This window comes from Tamandua tetradactyla, chromosome 8 (genome assembly GCF_023851605.1).
Source record: "Tamandua tetradactyla isolate mTamTet1 chromosome 8, mTamTet1.pri, whole genome shotgun sequence".
NCBI lineage: Eukaryota > Metazoa > Chordata > Mammalia > Pilosa > Myrmecophagidae > Tamandua > Tamandua tetradactyla.
The window spans coordinates 66592043-66611578 of NC_135334.1; the positions used below are offsets into that span (position 1 = coordinate 66592043).

At 40.4% G+C, this 19536-nt stretch overlaps 1 protein-coding gene across 8 annotated transcripts in view; it reads left to right on the top strand.

Moving 5' to 3' along the window:
• Positions 1-19456, top strand: part of ALG8 (ALG8 alpha-1,3-glucosyltransferase) — a 58636-nt gene extending 39180 nt beyond the window's left edge. For 2 of the 8 annotated variants that reach the window (XR_013156721.1, XR_013156720.1), the window contains exons 9-11: positions 714-2174; positions 2887-2935; positions 19189-19455. Coding sequence is in view for 2 of the 8 variants with exons in the window: in XM_077113464.1 (XP_076969579.1) it covers positions 714-945 (232 nt within the window). In the remaining 6 variants the exon portion in view is untranslated. Of the gene's footprint in view, positions 1-713; positions 2233-2886; positions 2936-19188 lie in introns of those variants that run through there. The other 6 variants (XR_013156717.1, XR_013156716.1, XR_013156718.1 and 3 more) reach the window with 6 other exon arrangements.
• Positions 19457-19536: the final 80 nt, after the last annotated feature.

Below are 19536 nucleotides of genomic sequence, written 5' to 3' on the forward strand. Positions count from 1 at the left end.
TTCTTTTAAAAATTGTTTTTAAGTTGTAGCAGTAATTTAATAACATTTAATAACAAAAAATGGATAAATAAAGGTAGAGCTTACCCATAATCCCATCACTTAGGCACAAAACAGATTTAGGTTTTGAAACCTAATATGAAATTAAAATAATATAAAAACTAAAAATGAAATATAAAATAGTACATTATGAGTAAAATACCACATGAAGACATATGCATATGGAAAAAACTACAAGTTATTACATAAAGATTCTTATTGTGGAATTATGGGTGAATTTTTTTTTCTTCTAAACTTTTTATAATATCTCTTTAATTTTTAAAAGCTTTTTCATAGTTAATATCTGTTTGTGTCCATAAAAACTCATATTATATATTCATGTATATAAAAATTCAATTACATATTGTCTACCATGTTCTTATTCCAGTATCACAGCATGCAGCCTCTTTCCCTCTCCTAAATGCAGAGCTAATTCTCTCCAAGCAGTTTGAGTTAAGTGACAGTTTGAGTCAAGTGACAGATGAATGATTGGGTATTTTGGGGATATTGAGATAATGGTCTATCATTATCATTTTTTCTAAATTTGACATTTAAAGCACTCTTTGGACTGTCTGGCCTTGGCTGAACTTCTTATCAGGACAGTGCAGGTGGGGAAGCTTTAGCTGGGAAATGTTGCTTAATCAGGATGACAGATTTTTCTATCCTTTTTTCTTCAGAAAAGAAAAACCTCTTTTTAACTGGTTGGAAACTTTCTACCTCCTTGGCCTGGGACCTCTGGAAGTCTGCTGTGAATTTATATTCCCTTTTACCTCCTGGAAGCCAAAGTACCCCTTCATCCCTTTGTTATTGACCTCAGTGTATTGTGCAGTGGGTATAACATATGCTTGGTTCAAACTATATATTTCGGTTTTGACTGACCCTCCTATTAAGACAAAGAAGCATGAATAAAGAACCTGCTTGGATATATTCCAAGCAATTATTGCATGGAAAATTAATCAGAAGTTGAAGAAAGTTGCTGGTGGCATGAGGCATTTGTTTCAGTCGGTCTGTTTAGAGGACAGTTCTTCTAAATTTGGCCTTGCCCAGCCTAGCAACCTGAGTGTCACCATGGTGAAAAGCCACCTGCCCTCCATAAGCAGTGAAACACATTGAAAACAAATCTCTCCTTCCTTGTTAAAATTGTCTGTGATTATTCACACTGCTCTGCTGGCTCAAGACAAACAATGAGTACTGATCAGTGGTATAATTATTTGTCGCTTGTTGTAACCAGTGTGAGGCTATAAAGCATAATTAGAATCATGTACTAAGGAAAATGTAAATAAAAAAATTTTTATATTCACAAAAATTTTTTTGGGTCATTACCAGCATCTGCATTTCTTATTGGCATGCACACAAACAGATGGTGTACTGTTCTCATTCTGTACACCTTGTTCCAGGAGATCTTTTTTTTTCCTCTGTTGAAATTATGTAATGACATACTGACAAAGCTAGAGGGGGTCTGACCAGGCAGCAGGGATGACAATATATAGCTACTCTTATATTTGGTTAAAGACATTTAGTATGGTTCATTTGTTCTAAGAGTAAGTAACTCAGTTGTGATAAGGCTACCACTTCTCAAACCTTTGCTTATGCTTCAAAACCACATGAACTAACTAAAGTTTTTCAGCCTGGTTTTGTCATCTCCCTTCCTTAATAGTACTTAATACTTTTTATCCAGGATTCCAGATATTGCACAATATCTGCTGCACATCAGATTCAGCTAAAGTTTTTCTACATGAAACAAGGATTTATTCACGTTTTTAACTCATTATCCTTTAACAAGATTAGAGAGAGTCCACGGTTAGTCACATCCTGGGATACTAAATCTAGTTATCCCATTTCTTAAGTCCATCTATTTTCCTGGTCTTCTTGAATCTATCATTGTAGAGATAGATGAAAATGGGGTTTTGCCAGTGGGGTCAAGGACTATAGCCTGACCACAGTCTCCTTTATACCCAATGTTCCAGCTGTCCTAACAACCTAAACTTTCCAATATGCCATGCTGTTTCATATTTCTGCTTGCTTTCATTCATGCTGCTTTTTCTCTCCTCTCTCTGCAGACTCTCCTACCCTATTATCTGGTGGTACCTACTTTCTCAAGATTCGACTTCTCTGCTCCCATATCTATGACTATAAAGGTAGTACAGCATACTGATTAAGAGCAGGAGCCCTAGGATCATACAGCCTGGTTTTAAATCCTACCTCTATCATTCTTAATATATAGTTAAGTTATTTAAACTTCTTTTGCCATATGTCCTCATCTCAAAAATCGTCACATAAAGTCTTGAGAATACTACCTGCACACAGTTTTCAACAAATATCTGCTGATATTTTTATGAATCCTATCCTCTCCTTCACTCCCCCCAGCCCCACCCTGCCCCCTGAATTGAGTACTCCTACCATGTGCTCTCACTGCACCAGGAATCAGTTTCTACCATTAATAGCTGTTATGCTTGATTGTTCTTGTTTATCTGTTTTTCTTAGGATATATTAGCAACCTGACAGCAAGCTCATACTGTGTCTTGGTATCCTTAGTGTTTAGTACACTTGAATAAATGATGCACACCACACAGGCCATAAAAAAAATCTAAATGGCTACTAGTGCAAGCATTTAAGCAAGTGACCCAATGTCATTCCTCACATTGTTTTGTTTTGCTTTTTTTTTTTGCATGAGTAGGCACTGGGAATCGAACCGGGGTCTCCCGCATGGCAGGTGAGAACTCTGCCACTGCATCATTGCCTGCCCCGTTCTCACATCTTTGCCAATTGATGTACAAGGAAAAAAATTGTAAAATTAGAAGATTAATTTGGATTCCTCTCAGTAACGACAAATTTAATTATGCTTTGTAGGTTGTCATTGTACACATGATACAATGTCAGAACTGGAACCTCTGATCAGGTAAACCTCTTTATATTACCACAAGGGAAATGGCTCCAAACTGAGAAATAGTTCATTGGTCCCAATGCAGATGAGAGCCCAGGCTTCCTCTTTTCAGCCCAGGACTCATTCCAAAGCACCATAGTTTCTCTTTAAACTTCGTACGTGGCTTTTTTTTTTTTTTAAACTATTTTTATTAATTAAAAAAATTAACAAACAAAACATTAAGAATCATTCCATTCTACATATACAATCAGTAATTCTTAATATCATCACATAGTTGCATATTCATCATTTCTTAGAACATTTGCATCAATTTAGAAAAAGAAATAAAAAGACAACAGAAAAAGAAATAAAACGATAACAGAGAAAAATGATTATACATACCATACCCCTTACCCCTCGCTTTCATTTACCACTAGCATTTCAAACTAAATTTAACATTTGTTCCCCCTATTATTTATTTTTATTCCATATGTTCTACTCTTCTGCTGATATAGTAGCTAAAAGGAGCATCAGACACAAGGTTTTCACATTCGCAGAGTCTCATTGTGAAAGCTATATCATTGTTCAATCATCATCAAGAAACATGGTTACTGGAACACAGCTCTACATTTTCAGGCAGTTCCCTCCAGCCTCTCCACTACATCTTGAACAACAAGGTGATATCTATTTAATGCATAAGAATAACCTCCAGGATAACCTCTCAACTCTGTTTGGAATCTCTCAGCCATTGACACTTAGTCTCATTTCACTCTTCCCCCTTTGGTCGAGAAGGTTCTCTCAATCCCGATATTAATTCTCAGCTCATTCTAGGGTTTTTTTCAGTCCCTTGATGCTGAGTCTCAGCTCATTCCAGGATCCCCGTCCCACGTTGCCAGGAAGGTCCACACCCCTGGGAGTCATGTCCCACGCAGAGAGGGGGAGGGTGGTGAGACTGCTCGTTGTGTTGGCTGGAGAGAGAGGCCACATCTGAGCAACAAAAGAGGCTCTCCTGGGGGTGACTCTTAGGCCTAAATTTTAAGTAGACTTGACCTATCCTTTGTGGGGTTAAGTTTCATGTGAACAAACCCCAAGCCTGGGGGCTCAGCCTATAGCTTTGGTTGTCCACACTGCTTGTGAGAATATCAAGAATTCAACTTGGGGAAGTTGAATTTCTCCCCACTCTCACCATTCCCCGAAGGGGGCTTGCAAATACTTTTCCACTCACTGATCAAATCACTCTAGGATTCATCGGGGCATCACTCTGGACAAACCAACAAAATCTCATGTGCTACCTGAGATTCCAAGTACTTATGACATTCAATCAAACTATCTACATGAGTTATATTAGGAAATGCTCTAGTCAAAATATAAATTTTGTAACAAACATTTTTTGCTTTAGTCTCACACATGAGGTGACATTTTAAAGTATAAATTATCATCTATTTTCAACACCCTGCAATAATGACATTCCTTTGTTCTTCCTCAGGCAAAAACATTTCTTAAATTTTTACATTGTACATTTCACTATTATTATACACTCTAGGCATTCCTAGATTATACCATCTCGATCTTTACCATCTATCTTTCTTTCTGATTTCATTTATGTCCCCAGTCCTCCTCCCTCTATCATTCTCACATGCAGCTTCATTCAGTGTTTTAACATAATTACATTACTGTTAGGTAGTATTGTGCTGTCCATATCTGAGATTTTATATTCAGTCCTGTTGCACAATCTGTATCCCTTCAGCTCCAATCACCCAATATCTCACCCTATTTCTATCTCCTGATGGTCTCTGTTACCAAGGAAATATTCTAAGTTTATTCACTAATGTCAGTTCATGTCAGTGAGACCATACAGTATTTGTCCTTTTATTTCTGGCTAATCACACTCAGCATAATGTCCTTAAGGTCCATTCATGTTGTTACATACTTCATAACTTTATTTTGTCTTACAGCTGCATAATATTCCATCTTATGTAAATGTCACAGTTTGTTTAGTCAACTGTCTGTTGATGGACATTTTGGCTTTTTCCATCACTTGGTAATTGTTAATAATGCTGCTATAAACATGTAAATGTCCATTTGTGTCCTTGGCCTCGTGACCTTTGAGTAGAGACAGCGTATACATGGGTCCTGTTTTTTAAACCATTCTGCCAGACTATGTCTTTTGATTGGAGAGTTTAATCCATTAACATTCAGTGTTATTACTGTATGGGTAGTACTTTCTTCTACTATTTTGCCTTCTGGATTTTATATGTCATATCTAATTTTCCTTCTTTTTACCTTTACTCATAGTCTTCCTTTCTACACCCTTCTCCACACCTCTCTCTTCTGTCTTCGTATCTGTCTCTAGTGTTCCCTTTAGTATTTCTTGCAGAGCTGGTCTCTTGGTCACAAATTCTCTCAGTGATTTTTTGTCTGAAAATGTTTTCATTTCTCCCTCATTTTTGAAGGACAATTTTGCTGGATATAGAATTCTTGGTTGGCAGTTTTTCTTTTAATAATTTAAATATATTATCCCACTGTCTTCTCGCCTCCATGGTTTCTGCTGAGAGGTCTGCGCATAGTCTTATTGGGCTTCCCTTGTATGTGATGGATGGCTTTTCTCTTGCTGCTTTCAAGATCCTCTCTTTCTCTTTGACCTTGGACATTCTGATTATTATATGTCTTGGAGTATGTCTATTTGGATCTGTTCTCTTTGGGGTACGCTGCACTTCTTGGATCTGTAATTTTAAGTCTTTCATAAGAGTTGGGAAATTTTCAGTGATAATTTCCTCCATTAGTTTTTCTCCTCCTTTTCCATTCTCTTCTCCTTCTGGGACACCCACAACACGTATATTCATGCGCTTCATATTGTCTTTCAATTCCTTGAGTCCCTGCTCATATTTTTCCATTTTTTTCCCTATAGTTTCTGTTTCTTGTTGGATTTCAGATGTTCTGTCCTCCGGTTCATTAATCCTATGTTCTGCCTCTCGAAATCTACCATTGTAGGTTTCCATTGTTTTTTTCATCTCTTCTACTGTGTCTTTCATTCCCATAAGTTCTGTGATTTGTTTTTTCAGACTTTCAGTTTCTTTTTGTTCCTTACTTGCCTTTTTTATATCCTCCCTCAATTCATTGATTTGGTTTTTGATGAGGTTTTCCATGTCTGTTCGTATATTCTGAATTAATTGTTTCAGCTCCTGTATGTCATTTGAATTGTTGGTTTGTTCCTTTGACTGGGTCATATCTTCAGTTTCCTTAGTGTGATTTGTTATTTTTTGCTGGCATCTAGGCATTTAATTACCTTAATTAAATGTCTGTTCTTTGACATTCTGTTCAGCTTTATCTGAACCTTTAGCTTAAGTTTTGTTTAACAGAGGAGAATTTTTCAGTTCTTGTTTCTTGCCCTGCTTGTGTGGTACCTTTCCCCCCCACACACTTAGGAGGGTCTGCTTAGATATTATAGACCCCAGCCAGATTTTCCCAGACCAAACTGGCCTCCTATCAAGAGGAAAGAGTCACCTGCGTCGGTTTTCCCTGAGGGTCAGACCCAGCAGGTTGAAAGACTTTCCTGTGAAGTCTCTGGACTCTGTTTTTCTTATCCTGCCCAGTATGTGGCGCTTGTCTGACTGCAGGTCCCACCAGCATAAGATGATGCGGTACCTTTAACTTTGGCTGGGGGGTTGTTGGAGACAGAGGAGAGGTTGTAGGCTGGTTTTAATGGCTTCAAATTAACAAGCCCTGGTGTCTGAATTCCTTGATGGAGGGATTCCACCTGGGTGGGCCTTCACCCCTCCCCTGGGGAAGGCACAGGCTCCAGATAAGCCCCAAAAGAGCTCACTTCTGCCTATGCCTGGGGTAATTGCAGCCTGAAAAGTCCTGCCGCTGTATCCAGAGGCAGTCAAGCCTTTGTAGATACACAGCCACAAAAACCTGTTTCCTTCTTTTTTTTCTCCCTTTTTCTGTCAGTCCTGCCCCCTTGGTGCCAGGGCAGAAATGAGCAACCTCTGCTTTGATCGGGTTCACCTAAGCTGGGGGCCTATTTTTAGTAGTCAGAATTTGTTAATTAGTTCCACAATTGGCATTTGATTGTGCCCAGTCACTGCTGCTGGTAAAGTCCTTTCCTTTCCCCTCTGGGAAGCGGCCTGTGGGGGAGGGGTGCTGGCCACCACAGCTTTGGGAACTCACGGTTTTGGGGGTTGCTGGCAGCCGGTCCAGCTGGTCCAGACTGGGGTACGCTTGTGTGTGGTCACTGACGTGGCCCCAGGAGCTGTTCTGTACTGTTTCTGGTTATTTAGCAGTTGTTCTGGAGGACGAACTAAAATGCGCACGTTGTTAAGCCGCCATCTTGACCTGGAACCTCCTTCCACCCGTACGTGGCTTTTTAACAACAGCCTGAAGTTCCTAGGTTTCAGTTATGAATAAATAAATGGTGTTTCAAAATGTTTTGAAATCCTAAATTAAGCTCAGTCAAGAAGTAGCTAAGGCTACCATCAAAATTTAAACAAATAACTTATAAACAATTCATTTCTTAACTGTTATCTAATTTATATGCAGGGTACCAAATGTAACCATATACAAGAAAAGGAAGTTAAGAAGGACTTGGTATCTTGGTCACTATTCCTTTCCCTAGGCAGAGGGATAGAGTCAGAATGGTGAGGCAAGAGTACGATACACCGTCATTCCAGCCCAACACAGGGTTGTTTTCCTTGTTAATGAATTTCATCTGGAAATCTCTCTTTCTGAAGAAAGCACTCCAATATCAGAATTGCCCCCTGTATTAGCTAGGGTTCTCTAGAGAAACAGAATCAGCAGGAAATATCCATAGATATAAAATTTATAAAAGTGTCTTACATATCCATGGAAACATAGAGTCCAAGGTCTGGACAGCAGGCTGCAAGCTGGTAACTCCGATGAAGTTCCTCAGTGAACTCTGAGGAGAGGCTGGCTGAACAACCGTGGGAATGGAAGAGTCCAAAATCTGTAAGGCAGGCTGTGAAGCTGATGACTCTGATGAAGGGTCTGGACGAACTCCACAGGAGAGGCTCTCTGGATGAAGGAAGGAGAAAAACTGTCTCTTCTGAACCCTCCTTAAAAACCTCCAGTAATTGGATTAATCATCACTTATTGCAGAAGACAGTCCCCTTGGCTGATTACAAATCAATCAGCTGTGGATGCAGCAGTAATTTAAGTCCATGAAATGTCCTTATAGCAACAGACAGGCCAGCACTTGCCCAGACAAGCGGGTACAGCACCTGTCCAAGCTGACATATGAACCTGACCATGGCACCCACTATGTAAAGTCTATGCAACTTCTGTTTACAGTTAACAAGAAAAAAAATTCCAATAAAATGTCACCTTTGAGAAAGATGTTTTGCTCTTCTCTAGTTTGATGAAAGTATGCTTACAGCATGTGTCTCAATTAGCTAAAGCTGCCAGAATGCAATATATCAGAAATGGGTCAGCTTTTTCAAAGGGGATTGTGCTGCTTTGAAACTTTTATGTACCCCAGAAAAGCCTTGTTCTTCTAATCCAGTCTTGTGGGGGCATACCTACTGTGGGTGGAACCTTTTGATTAGGATGTTTCCATGGAGATATGAACATGCCCATTCAAGTTGGGTCTCAATCCATTTACTGGAGTCTTTTAAGAGGGAGACATTTTGGAGTAAGACATATGCTTGGAGGGCCAACTCAGAGGGCAGAGAGATGAAACCGAAAGACACACATTTGGAGATGCAGAAGGAAATGTCCCAGGAGACACCTGAAGCTGAGAGTCACTTGAAACCAGAAGCCAGGAGAGGGGGACAGCAGATGTAACCATGTGCTTTCCCATGTGACATGGTGACATGGGAAAGCCTAGACATGATTGGTCTTTCTTTTTTTTTTTTTTTTTTTTTATATTTCAGGTGCAGCTTCATTCAGTGTTCCAACCTAGTTACATTACACTTAGGTATTATTGTGCTGTCCATTTTTGAGTTTTTGTATCTAGTCCTGTTGCACAGTCTGTATCCCTTCAGCTCCAATTACCCATTATCTTACCCTGTTTCTAACTCCTGCTGGTCTCTGTTACCAATGATATATTCCAAGCTGATTCTCGAATGTTGGTTCACATCAGTGGGACCATACAGTATTTGTCCTTTAGTTTTTGGCTAGACTCACTCAGCATAATGTTCTCTAGGTCCATCCATGTTATTACATGCTTCATAAGTTTAGTCTGTCTTAAAGCTGCATAATATTCCATAGTAGGTATACGCCACAGTTTGTTTAGCCACTCGTCTGTTGATGTACATTTTGGCTGTTTCCATCTCTTTGCAATTGTAGATAATGCTGCTATAAACACTGGTGTGCAAATGTCCGTCTGTGTCTTTGCCCTTAAGTCCTTTGAGTAGATACCTAGCAGTGGTATTGCTGGGTTGTAATCCATTCTGCCAGTCTATGTCTTTTGATTGGGAAATTCAGTCCATTAACTTTTAGTATTATTACTGTTTGGATAATATTTTCCTCTACCATTTTGGCTTTTGTATTATATATATCATATCTGATTTTCCTTCTTTCTACACTTTACTCCATACCTCTCTCTTCTGTCTTTTCGTATCTGACTCTAGTGCTCCCTTTAGTATTTCTTGCAGAGCTGGTCTCTTGGTCACAAATTCTCTCAGTGACTTTTTGTCTATAAATGTTTTAATTTCTCCTTCATTTTTGAAGGACAATTTTGCTGGATATAGGAGTCTTGGTTCGCAGTTTTTCTCTTTTAGTAATTTAAATATCTCATCCCACTGCCTTCTAGCTTCCATGGTTTCTGCTGAGAAATCTACACATAGTCTTATTGGGTTTCCCTTGTATGTGACAGATTGTTTTTCTCTTGCTGCTTTCAAGATCCTCTCTTTCTCTTTGACCTCTGACATTCTAACTAGTAAGTGTCTTGGAGAATGCCTATTTGGGTCTATTCTCTTTGGGGTGCGCTGCACTTCTTGAATCTGTAAATTTAGGTCTTTCATAAGAGTTGGGAAATTTTCAGTGATAATTTCTTCCATTAGTTTTTCTCCTCCTTTCCCCTTCTCTTCTCCTTCTGGGACACCCACAACACGTATATTTGTGCGCTTCATATTGTCATTCAGTTCCCTGATCCCCTGCTCAAGTTTTTCCATTCTTTTCCCTATAGTTTCTGTTTCTTTTTGGAATTCAGATGTTCCATCCTCCAGTTCACTAATTGTAGCTTCTGTCCTTTAGATCTACCATTGTAGGTATCCATTGTTTTTTCCATTTTTTCTTCTTTGTCCTTCACTCCCATAAGTTCTGTGATTTGTTTTTTCAGATTTTCTATTTCTTCTTTTTGTTCCACCCATGTCTTCTTCATGTCCTCCCTCAATTTATTGATTTGGTTTTTGAAGAGTTTTTCCATTTCTGTTCGTATATTCAGCATTAGTTGTCTCAGCTCCTGTATCTCATTTGAACTATTGGTTTGTTCCTTTGACTGGGCCATATCTTCAATTTTCTGAGCATCATCCATTATTTTCTGCTGGTGTCTGGGCATTTGATCAGACTTCCCTGGGTATGGGACCCGGCTGGTTGAAAGGTTTTTCTGTGAAATCTCTGGGCTCTGTTTTTCTTTTCCTGCCCAGTAGGTGACACTCGTGGCGCTCGTCTGTCTGCGGGTCCCACCAGTAAAAGATGCTGTGGCTCCTTTAACTTGCCAATCCGAATCTCGCAGTAGGCCCGGGAAACCGCGCGTGGAGTGGGGGGGGGTCGCCGGCCGCCGCGGCTTGGGGGAGTGCCGGTCCAAATTGCCCAGCTGGCCCGAGACGCCAAGCGTGGCGGGAGGGCCCCGCTATCCAACATTCCCAGTCAGACCGGGGAGCCACGTGCGTGGAGGGGACCCCAGTCGCCCGCCACCCCAGCCGGGAAAACGCGTGCCCCTCGCGTATCTCACCGCAGCGGATTCTCCCTGCCCGTTCAGCCGTTCCAGAATGGGGTACGCTGTCTTTTTGGTCTCTGTCGTGGCTCCGGGAGCTGTTTCGTATTGTTACTGTTTCTTTAGTTGCTGTTCTGGAGGAGGAACTAAGACCCGCGCGTCTTACTAAGCCGCCATCTTCTCCAGAAGTCCTGATTGGTCTTTCTTAAATGAAGATATCCTCTTGTTGATGCCTTAATTTGGACATTTTCATGACCTTAAAATTGTAACTTGCAACTTAATAAATCCCCTTTATAAAAGCCATTTTGGCATGCTAAAGCTGCCAGAATGCAATCTACCAAAAATGAAACGGCTTTATTGTTATAAGTTTACAGTTCTAAGGCCAGACAAATGTCCAAACCAAGGCATTCAGGAAAAGATACCTTGATTCAAGAAAGGCCCATATCTGTCACATGGAAAGGCACATGGCTGGTGTCTGCTGGTCCTTATTCCCGATTCCACTGCTTTCAGCTTTTGATATCAGTGATTTCCTCTCTAAGGATCTGTGGGCCTTCACTTAGTTCACTTAGTTCCTCCAGGAGTTCTGGTGTCCTTAGCATTTCATGGGAAGGAACCTGGCAACATCTGCTGGGCTCTGCTCATGTCTAGGTATCTGCTCTCTCTGTCAGCACTCCAAGCATCTCCAAACATCCATGTTTCTGCCAGCTCTGAAGCAACTGTTCTCCAAGTGCCTGCATCTGAGGTTTCTCCAAAATACTTCCTCTTTTAAAGGACTCTAATAAACTAATCAGGACCCGCCTTGAAGGTGGCCACACCCACAATTGGGTATGCCACATCTCCATGGAAACAATCCAATCAAAGTTTCCCACCCTAAACAATAGGTCTGGCCCCACAAGATTGGGTCAGATTAAAACATGGCTTTTCTGGGGTACATAATAGTTTCAAACCAGCACAAACAGCCTTTCATTTCTGGTATATTGCATTATGGCAGCTTTAGCAAATGAAAACTGGGATTTACTAGGTTACAAATCTAGTTTTATGACCATAAAAATGTTCAAGCAAAGGCATCAACAAGAAGATACTGTCACTGAGAAAAGGCTGATGGTGTCTGGTGTTTCTCTGTCACATGGGAAGGTTTTTACAGGTCCTTCTTTCCTGGGGTTGATTTCAAAATGGTTCTCTCAGGTCCTGTGGTCTTTCTGGCTTCTCCTGGGGCATTTTCTTTTTCTCTTAGTTTCTCTTAGCTCACTCTCATAAAAGACTCTAGGAAAGGATTAAGACGCACCTTGAATTGGATGGGTCACACCTCCTTGGAAACAATCGAATCAAGTTTCTACCCACTATAGGCCCGCTCTACAAGATTAGATTAAAAGAGCATGGCTTTTCTGGGGTACGTAACAGTTTCAAACTAGCAAGCATGATTCCATTAATATCATTTGAGAGTGATATCATCAGCATGGTGGCATAAGACGTCCCCTGAAAAAAAACTTCCGCAGAGATTCAGCAAATGAAAGAACAAATCCCACTTGCTTAGAACTCTGGAGGATGATGGAGACTGGAGAAGGACTCCACAAATGCTGAATCGAAGAAAAGGAAAAAACAGTTTGAAAATTTCTCTCCCAGACCTGCCAATCCATTCCCTCCCCGCTACTCAGTTCGGAACAACTTGGGAGTTGCACATAGGCAGCAACCTGAGACCTCCCACTGCAGGCACAGACTTTAAAGCTACTCACAGGAGCGACTTAGAACCCCATGCTTATCCGGGTACAGGAGCCAAGGACCGCAGAAACTCAGGGCAGCCTGCTGAAGGTGCTGCATACGAAAGATCCCCCAGGGGTTAAAAAAAAAAAAAAAGACCATGGTAGAACTGTTGGCAACAACTGTTATGCACTCAATCCAGTTTGTGTTTGTTGGATCACCTAAATGCCAAAAGACTTTTTTGGAGTGAACTACAGAAATACACTAGGTTTACATCCCTTCTGGAAAGATGGCTGACTAGAGTGGCTCGAGATTAGCCCTGCTCTACGGAAAGGTTGGAGAGGGGACAAGAGAATGACTGAGGCGGCAACTCAGGAGTGCAGCTGACCCGAGAGAGCCTTCTGCACCACATGTGGAAGCCCTGGTGGCGGAGGCTGAGGAACTGAGAGACAGAAGACAGAAGGCTAGAGCCTGCTGCAGGAGTGCATGGGTGCAGAGCTGCAGAGCCCACAGAAGTGCACGGACTGGACAGGACTAGGAAGTAAGCCAGGTCTCGTTCCTTGGGCACACTGCCCTCACCAGTGCAGCCCCATGACCAGCGACTCACCCCACACCCTACACACCTGAACCCTGTCACCCTCTCCCATTCCCCACACCCCTAGTGCCCCCACCCCACCAGCCCCCAGTGCACATACCTGCCCCACACCGCCACCCCAAGTATAGCCCAACCCACCTCTCCTTCACACCTCCCGAGCACTGCCTCCCCTTCCCTGTTCCCTGCAGGCTGTTGCCAGCGTATAAAGGTTGCAGGCAGTAACCTCCATACCTAGGCTACCCCGCCCCCTGCCCATAGTGTCGCACACTTTCACCCTGCCCTCCCTGAGCTCAGCGCATCCCTTTATGGCACTCCCAGGCCTCTGTGCATGCACATCATTCAGCTCTGGGAACTGCACTTCACAGCAGTCCTACAACTGTTCATATGCACAGCACTCAGCCTCACTTCGCAGCTCTGAGAAAGTGCCAGTTTGCGCAGCCGGGTCACATCTGCCCCCCAGTCCACAAAGGCATAATGCCAACCTGCTGCCACAGCTCTACTCATACGCACAAAGGGCCCCGTGCCTTAGAGCAGTGCACACCAGGGTTACGCCCCCCAGACCGGTTCACCGGCACGGCTACATCCTCCCTGGCCGCTGGGCGCCCATGTTCTCAAGCATCAGCATAACATCCCCAACCTGCACCCAGACCTGCCCTGAAACAAAGCACCATACTGAGTTCTCCATCCCATGCCCTGCTCCCTGCTGTACAACCATACCGCAAATACAAGACCTTTGACTACTGAAAGAAACCAACTCCCAAAGTAAATCAATCAAGATATTTACATGCAACAAAGGCAGCAGAAGATCACTAAGTATATCACAATACAGACAGAAATAGCCCTGCCTAATGACCAAATTAAAATACCAGAGGAGACACAGATGTTGAAACAACTAATCAAAGATGTTCATAAAACTCTACTTAATAAAATAAGTGGGGTAGCAAATGACGTAAAGAAGATCAAGAAGACAGAAGAAGAGCACAAGAAGAATTTGAAAGAATAAACAGAAAAATAGCAGAAATCACGGAGATTAAAGACTTTGTTGACCAAATAAAAAAAAAATACTAGAGGCACACAACACCAGATTTGAAGAAACAGAAGAAAGAATAAGTGATTTAGAGGACAGGATAATTGACTTCAAAGACTGTGCTGGTTTGAAAGGATGTATGCCCCCTAGAAAAGCCATGTTTTAATCAGAATCCCTTTTCATAAAAGGAGAATAATCCCTGTTCAATACTGTATGTTTGAAACTGTGATTGTATCGTCTCCCTGGATGATGTGATTTAGTCAAGAGTGGCTGTTAAACTGGATTAGGTGACAACATGTCGCCACCCATTTGGGTGGGTCTTGATTGGTTTATTGGAGTCCTATAAAAGAGGAAACATTTTGGAGAATGGAGATTCAGAGAGAGCAGAGCAGAACGACATAGCCACAAGAAGCAGAGTCCACTAGCCAGCAACATTTGGAGATGAAGAAGGAGAATGCCTCCCGGGGAGCTTCATGAAACAGGAAGCCAGGAGAAGCTAGCAGATGACGCTGTATTCGCCTTGTGCCCTTCCAGATGAGAGAGGAACCCTGACCATGTTCACCATGTTCCTTTCCAGATGAGAGAAACTTTGACTGTGTTTACCATGTGCCCTTCCACTTGAGAAAGAAACCCTGAACTTCACTGGCCTTCTTGAACCAAGGTATCTTCCTCTGGATGGATGCCTTCGATTGAACATTTCTATAGACTTGTTTTAATTGGAACATTTTCTTAGCCTTAGAATTGTAAACTAGCAACTCATTAAATTCCTCTTTTTAAAAGCCATTCTGTTTCTGGTATATTGCATTCCAGCAGCTAGCAAACTAGAACAAAGACTCAAAACAGCAAATGGCAAAAAAGATGGAAAAAATTGAATGGGAACTCAGGGAAATGATAGACAAAACAAAGTGCTCAAATATAAGAATCATTGGTGTCCCAGAATGAGAAAAGAGGAGTAAAGGACTAGGAAGAGTAGTTGAGGATATAAAGGGGGAAAACTTCTCAACCATCATAAAGGACATAAATATACAAGTTAAAGTCCAAAAGGACTCCAAACAGAATAAATTCTATTAGGCCTTCCCCAAGGCACATACTAATCAGTCTTTCAAATGTTGAAGAGAAGCAGAAAATCCTGAAAGCGGCAAGAGAAAAACAAGCTACTGCATACAAGGAAAATAAGACTGAGTTCAGACTACTCAGCTAGCACCCTGGAGCTGAGAAGGCACTGGTATGATATATTCAAGATATTGAAAGAGAAAGACTTCCAGCCAAGAATTCTGTACCCAGACAAATTGTCCTTCAAAATTGAGGGAGAGATGAAAGTTTTCACAGACAAAGTAGTACTGAAAGAATTCATCAACAAGAGACCGGCCCTACAAGAAATACTAAAAGGAGTTCTGCCGGCTGAAAAAAAAACACAGGAGAGGTCTGGAGGAGTGCACAGAATTGAAGAGTACCACTAAGGGTAATTTAAAGAATACAAAGAGAAAGAGGGATAAGAATATATAGATCTGACCAATAAATTTAAAAAGATGAGGTGGTGGAATCAAGAAATGCTTTTCAGTAATAATGTTGAATATTAACAGACTTAACTAACCAATTAAAGATACAGATTGGCAGAATGGATTAAGACATAATCCAGCTATATGCTGTTTACAAGAGATTCATCTTAGACACAAGGATACAAATAGATTGAAAGTGAAAGGATGGAAAAAGATTTTCCACTCAAATTGTAAGCAAAAGAAAGCAGAAGTAACTATACTAATGTCAGACAAAATAGACTTAAATGTAAAGACATCATAAGAGACAAAGAAGGACACTATATACTAATTAAAGGGTAAATTCACCAAGAACCTATGACAATCATAAATGTTTATACTCCCAATCAAGGAGCTCCAAAGTACATGAGACAGACATTGGCAAAACTGAAGAGAGTGATAGATATTTCAAAGATAATAGCAGGAGACTGCAATATACCACTCTCCTCTATAGATAGAACAACGAGACAAAAGATCAAAAAGGAAACAGCGAAGTTAAATAACTTGATAAATGAATTAGACCTAACAGATATATATAGGTTATTCCACCCAAAAGCACAAGGTTATACATTCTTCTCTAGTGCCCATGGAACAGTCTCCAGGTTAGATCATATGCTGGGGCACAAAACATGTCTTTATAAATTTAAAGATATTGAAATTATTCAAAGCATTTTCTCTGATAATAATGCAATGAAGCTGGATTTCAATAACCACCAAAGAATGAGAACAATCACAAATATATGGAGATCAAATAACACACTCTTAAATAACCAGTGGGTCAAAGAAGAAATTGCTAGAGAAATCAGTAGCTATCCGGAGATGAATGAAAATGAGAATACAACTTATCAGAATTTATGGGATGTGGCAAAGGCTGTGCTGAGAGGGAAATCTATTGCCTTAAATGACTATATTAAAAAATAAGAACGCAAAAATTGAGGACTTAACAGCAAATCTGGAAGAACTTGAGAAAGAACAGCAAACTAACCCCAAAGCAAATAGGAGAAGAGAAATAACAAAGATTAAAGCACAGATAAATGAATGGGAGAACAAAAGAACAATAGAATCAATAAAACCAAAAGTCAGTTCTTTGAGAAAATCAATAAAATTGATGGGCCACTAGCAAGGCTGACTAAGAAAAAGAGGATGCAAATAAACAAAATCAGAAATGAGAAGGGGTGTGTTACTACAGACCCTGAAGAAATAAAAGAAATCATAAGAGGATACTATGAACAACTATATGCCACAAATTAAACAACTTAGATGAAATGGACAAATTCCTGGAGACACACAAACAAGCTATACTGACTCAGGAAGAACTAGAAGATCTCAACAAACCAGTCACAAGTAAAGAGATTCGATCAGTCATCAAAAATCTTTCTACAAAGAAAAGTGCAGAGCCAAATGGCTTCACAGGGAAATTTTATCAAACATACCAGAAAGAACTAACACCACTCCTGCTCAAACTTTTCCAAAAAAAAGTTGAGGAAAAAGGAACTCTACCTAACTCATTTTATGAAGCTAATACCATTTTCATACCAAAACCTGGTAAAAATGCTATAAGAAAGGAAAACTACAGGCCAATCTCCCTAATGAACATAGACGCAAAAATTCTCAATAAAATATTAGCAAATTGAATCCAACAGCACATCAAAAGAATTATACACCATGACCAAGTGGGTTTTATACCAGGAATGCAAGAATGGTTCAATGCAAGAAAATCAATTAATGTAATACAGCACATTAACAAATCAAAAGGGAAAAATAACATGATCATTTCAATTGATGCTGAAAAAGCATTCGACAAAATTCAGCATCTTTTTCTGATAAAAACACTCCAAAAGATAGGAATCAAAGGTAACTACCTCAATATGATAAAGGGAATATATGAAAAACCAACAGCCAGCATCATATTCTATGGCGAGAGACTGAAAGCCTTCCCCAGACAGAGACAAGGATGCTCACTGTCACCACTATTATTCAACATTGTGCTAGAAATTCTAGCTAGAGCAATCAGGCAGAACAAAGAAATAAAAGGCATCCAAATTGGAAAGGAAGAAGTAAAACTCTCATTATTTGCAGATGATATGATACTATACTTGGAAGATCCTGAGAAATCAACAGCATTACTTGAGCTAATAAATTCAGCAATGTGGCAGGATATAAAATTAATGTGCAAAAATCCCCCTTTTGGTCAGGATGGAATTAAAATACTTTTTTATCATCACAATGTTGCCACCAAAACTGGGGTGATTTTACCGAAATCAGTGCCATGACACCAGGATTTTGAGGAAAGAGTTTTATTGCATAGTCAACCAGTAAGGAGACAGGAGGAAAATCCCTACAGTAGTCTCCCATTAAAAAAAATTTTTTTTTTTAAATGGAGTGGGTTTTATACTGTCTGGAGAAGGTGGGCTAAAGGGAGTGGCTAAGGATGGGGTGAGATGACGTGGACTAATCCAGTTGGGGAAAAGGCAGGCTAAAAGGTGGTATTTAGCGGAACAGGCTTTGTTGCCAATCATGTCGGGTCTTAACATGAACACTTAGCATGCTCAGTGGCTAAACTCAGGCTGGTTAGAACCCGCCTTCTCAGTTGCTGCATAGGTTAAGGAAACAGTAACTTTTCTTTTTTTTTTCTAATTTTTATTAATAAAACCAATCAACATACAATATGAACATTCTTTTTTTCATCACATAGTTGTATATTCATCATCATGATCATTTCTTAGAACATTTGCATCAATTCAGAAAAAGAAAACAGAAAAAAAATCATACATACCATACCCCTTACCCCCTCCCTTTCATTGATCACTAGCATTTCAATCTAAATTTATTTTAACATTTGTTCCCCCTATAATTTATTTTTATTCCATATGTTTTACTCATCTGTTGATAAGGTAGATAAAAGGAGCATCAGACACAAGGTTTTCAGGTTCACACATTCACAATGTGAAAGCTGTATCATTATACAACCATCTTCAAGAAACATGGCTACTGGAACACAGCTCTACATTTTCAGGCAGAGTAACTTTTCTTGAAGTGAAGCAAACTTCCTCTGAATAAATAGGGAGAGGTGGGAGCTCAAACAGAATAAATGCAAACTTTTTTCCAAACAAGTAGGGAAGAGACTATTTCAGTAGAAAGGGGGTTGGGTAAAGGCGATTTCAGAAATTGTTCCCAAAAACACTCCTTTGGAAAATCCTAACTTGAAACATCACAGATCAGGGAGTGCTTTTTATAGGCATGAAAGGTCTATCCTTCATCACTCAACTGACTTTTAATTCTTCCACTTGGTATATAAATACGTGCCTTTTCACACTAACCTCTGGCTTAATTGGCATTCACCTAGATAAAATGTTAATCCTACTAATGAGTGAACACGGTAGGAATACATTTCAGCTCAAAGTCCGAAAGGGCTTTCTAAAGACAGAGCTATTAAAAGTTCGAAACTCCCCCAAGTGTTGCAGCTAGGTGAACAGACTGGACAATTATTTTGGCAGAATACTATAAATTTATTCTTTCCTGCATTCCTCAAACCTTCAGGGAGTCCCTCCTCTCTCAACTCCGTACAAGTACCTGAAGAACCAGAAGTGAAACGTTCCAGGGCGCCACAGCTCAGACTGGATTTCGAGTTAGCTAAATGATCCAATCCTGAGGTTTTCTGAATTCATTGTTGCTGGCCGGAGTCCCACCTTCATTTTAGGTTTTGGAGGGTAAGCCTGGGCAAATGAACAAATGGAAACCCAGAAAATGAAAACTAGCTCTTATGAGGTTTCAATCTTTTCAAAACTATCCATCATGACCACTTCTTGGTGCTGGATGCAAAGATGATTCGGGAGCGGGGAAGGGAGAGGCAATTCCGGAAGGGGGAAGCTAGAAAACGTGTCTCCC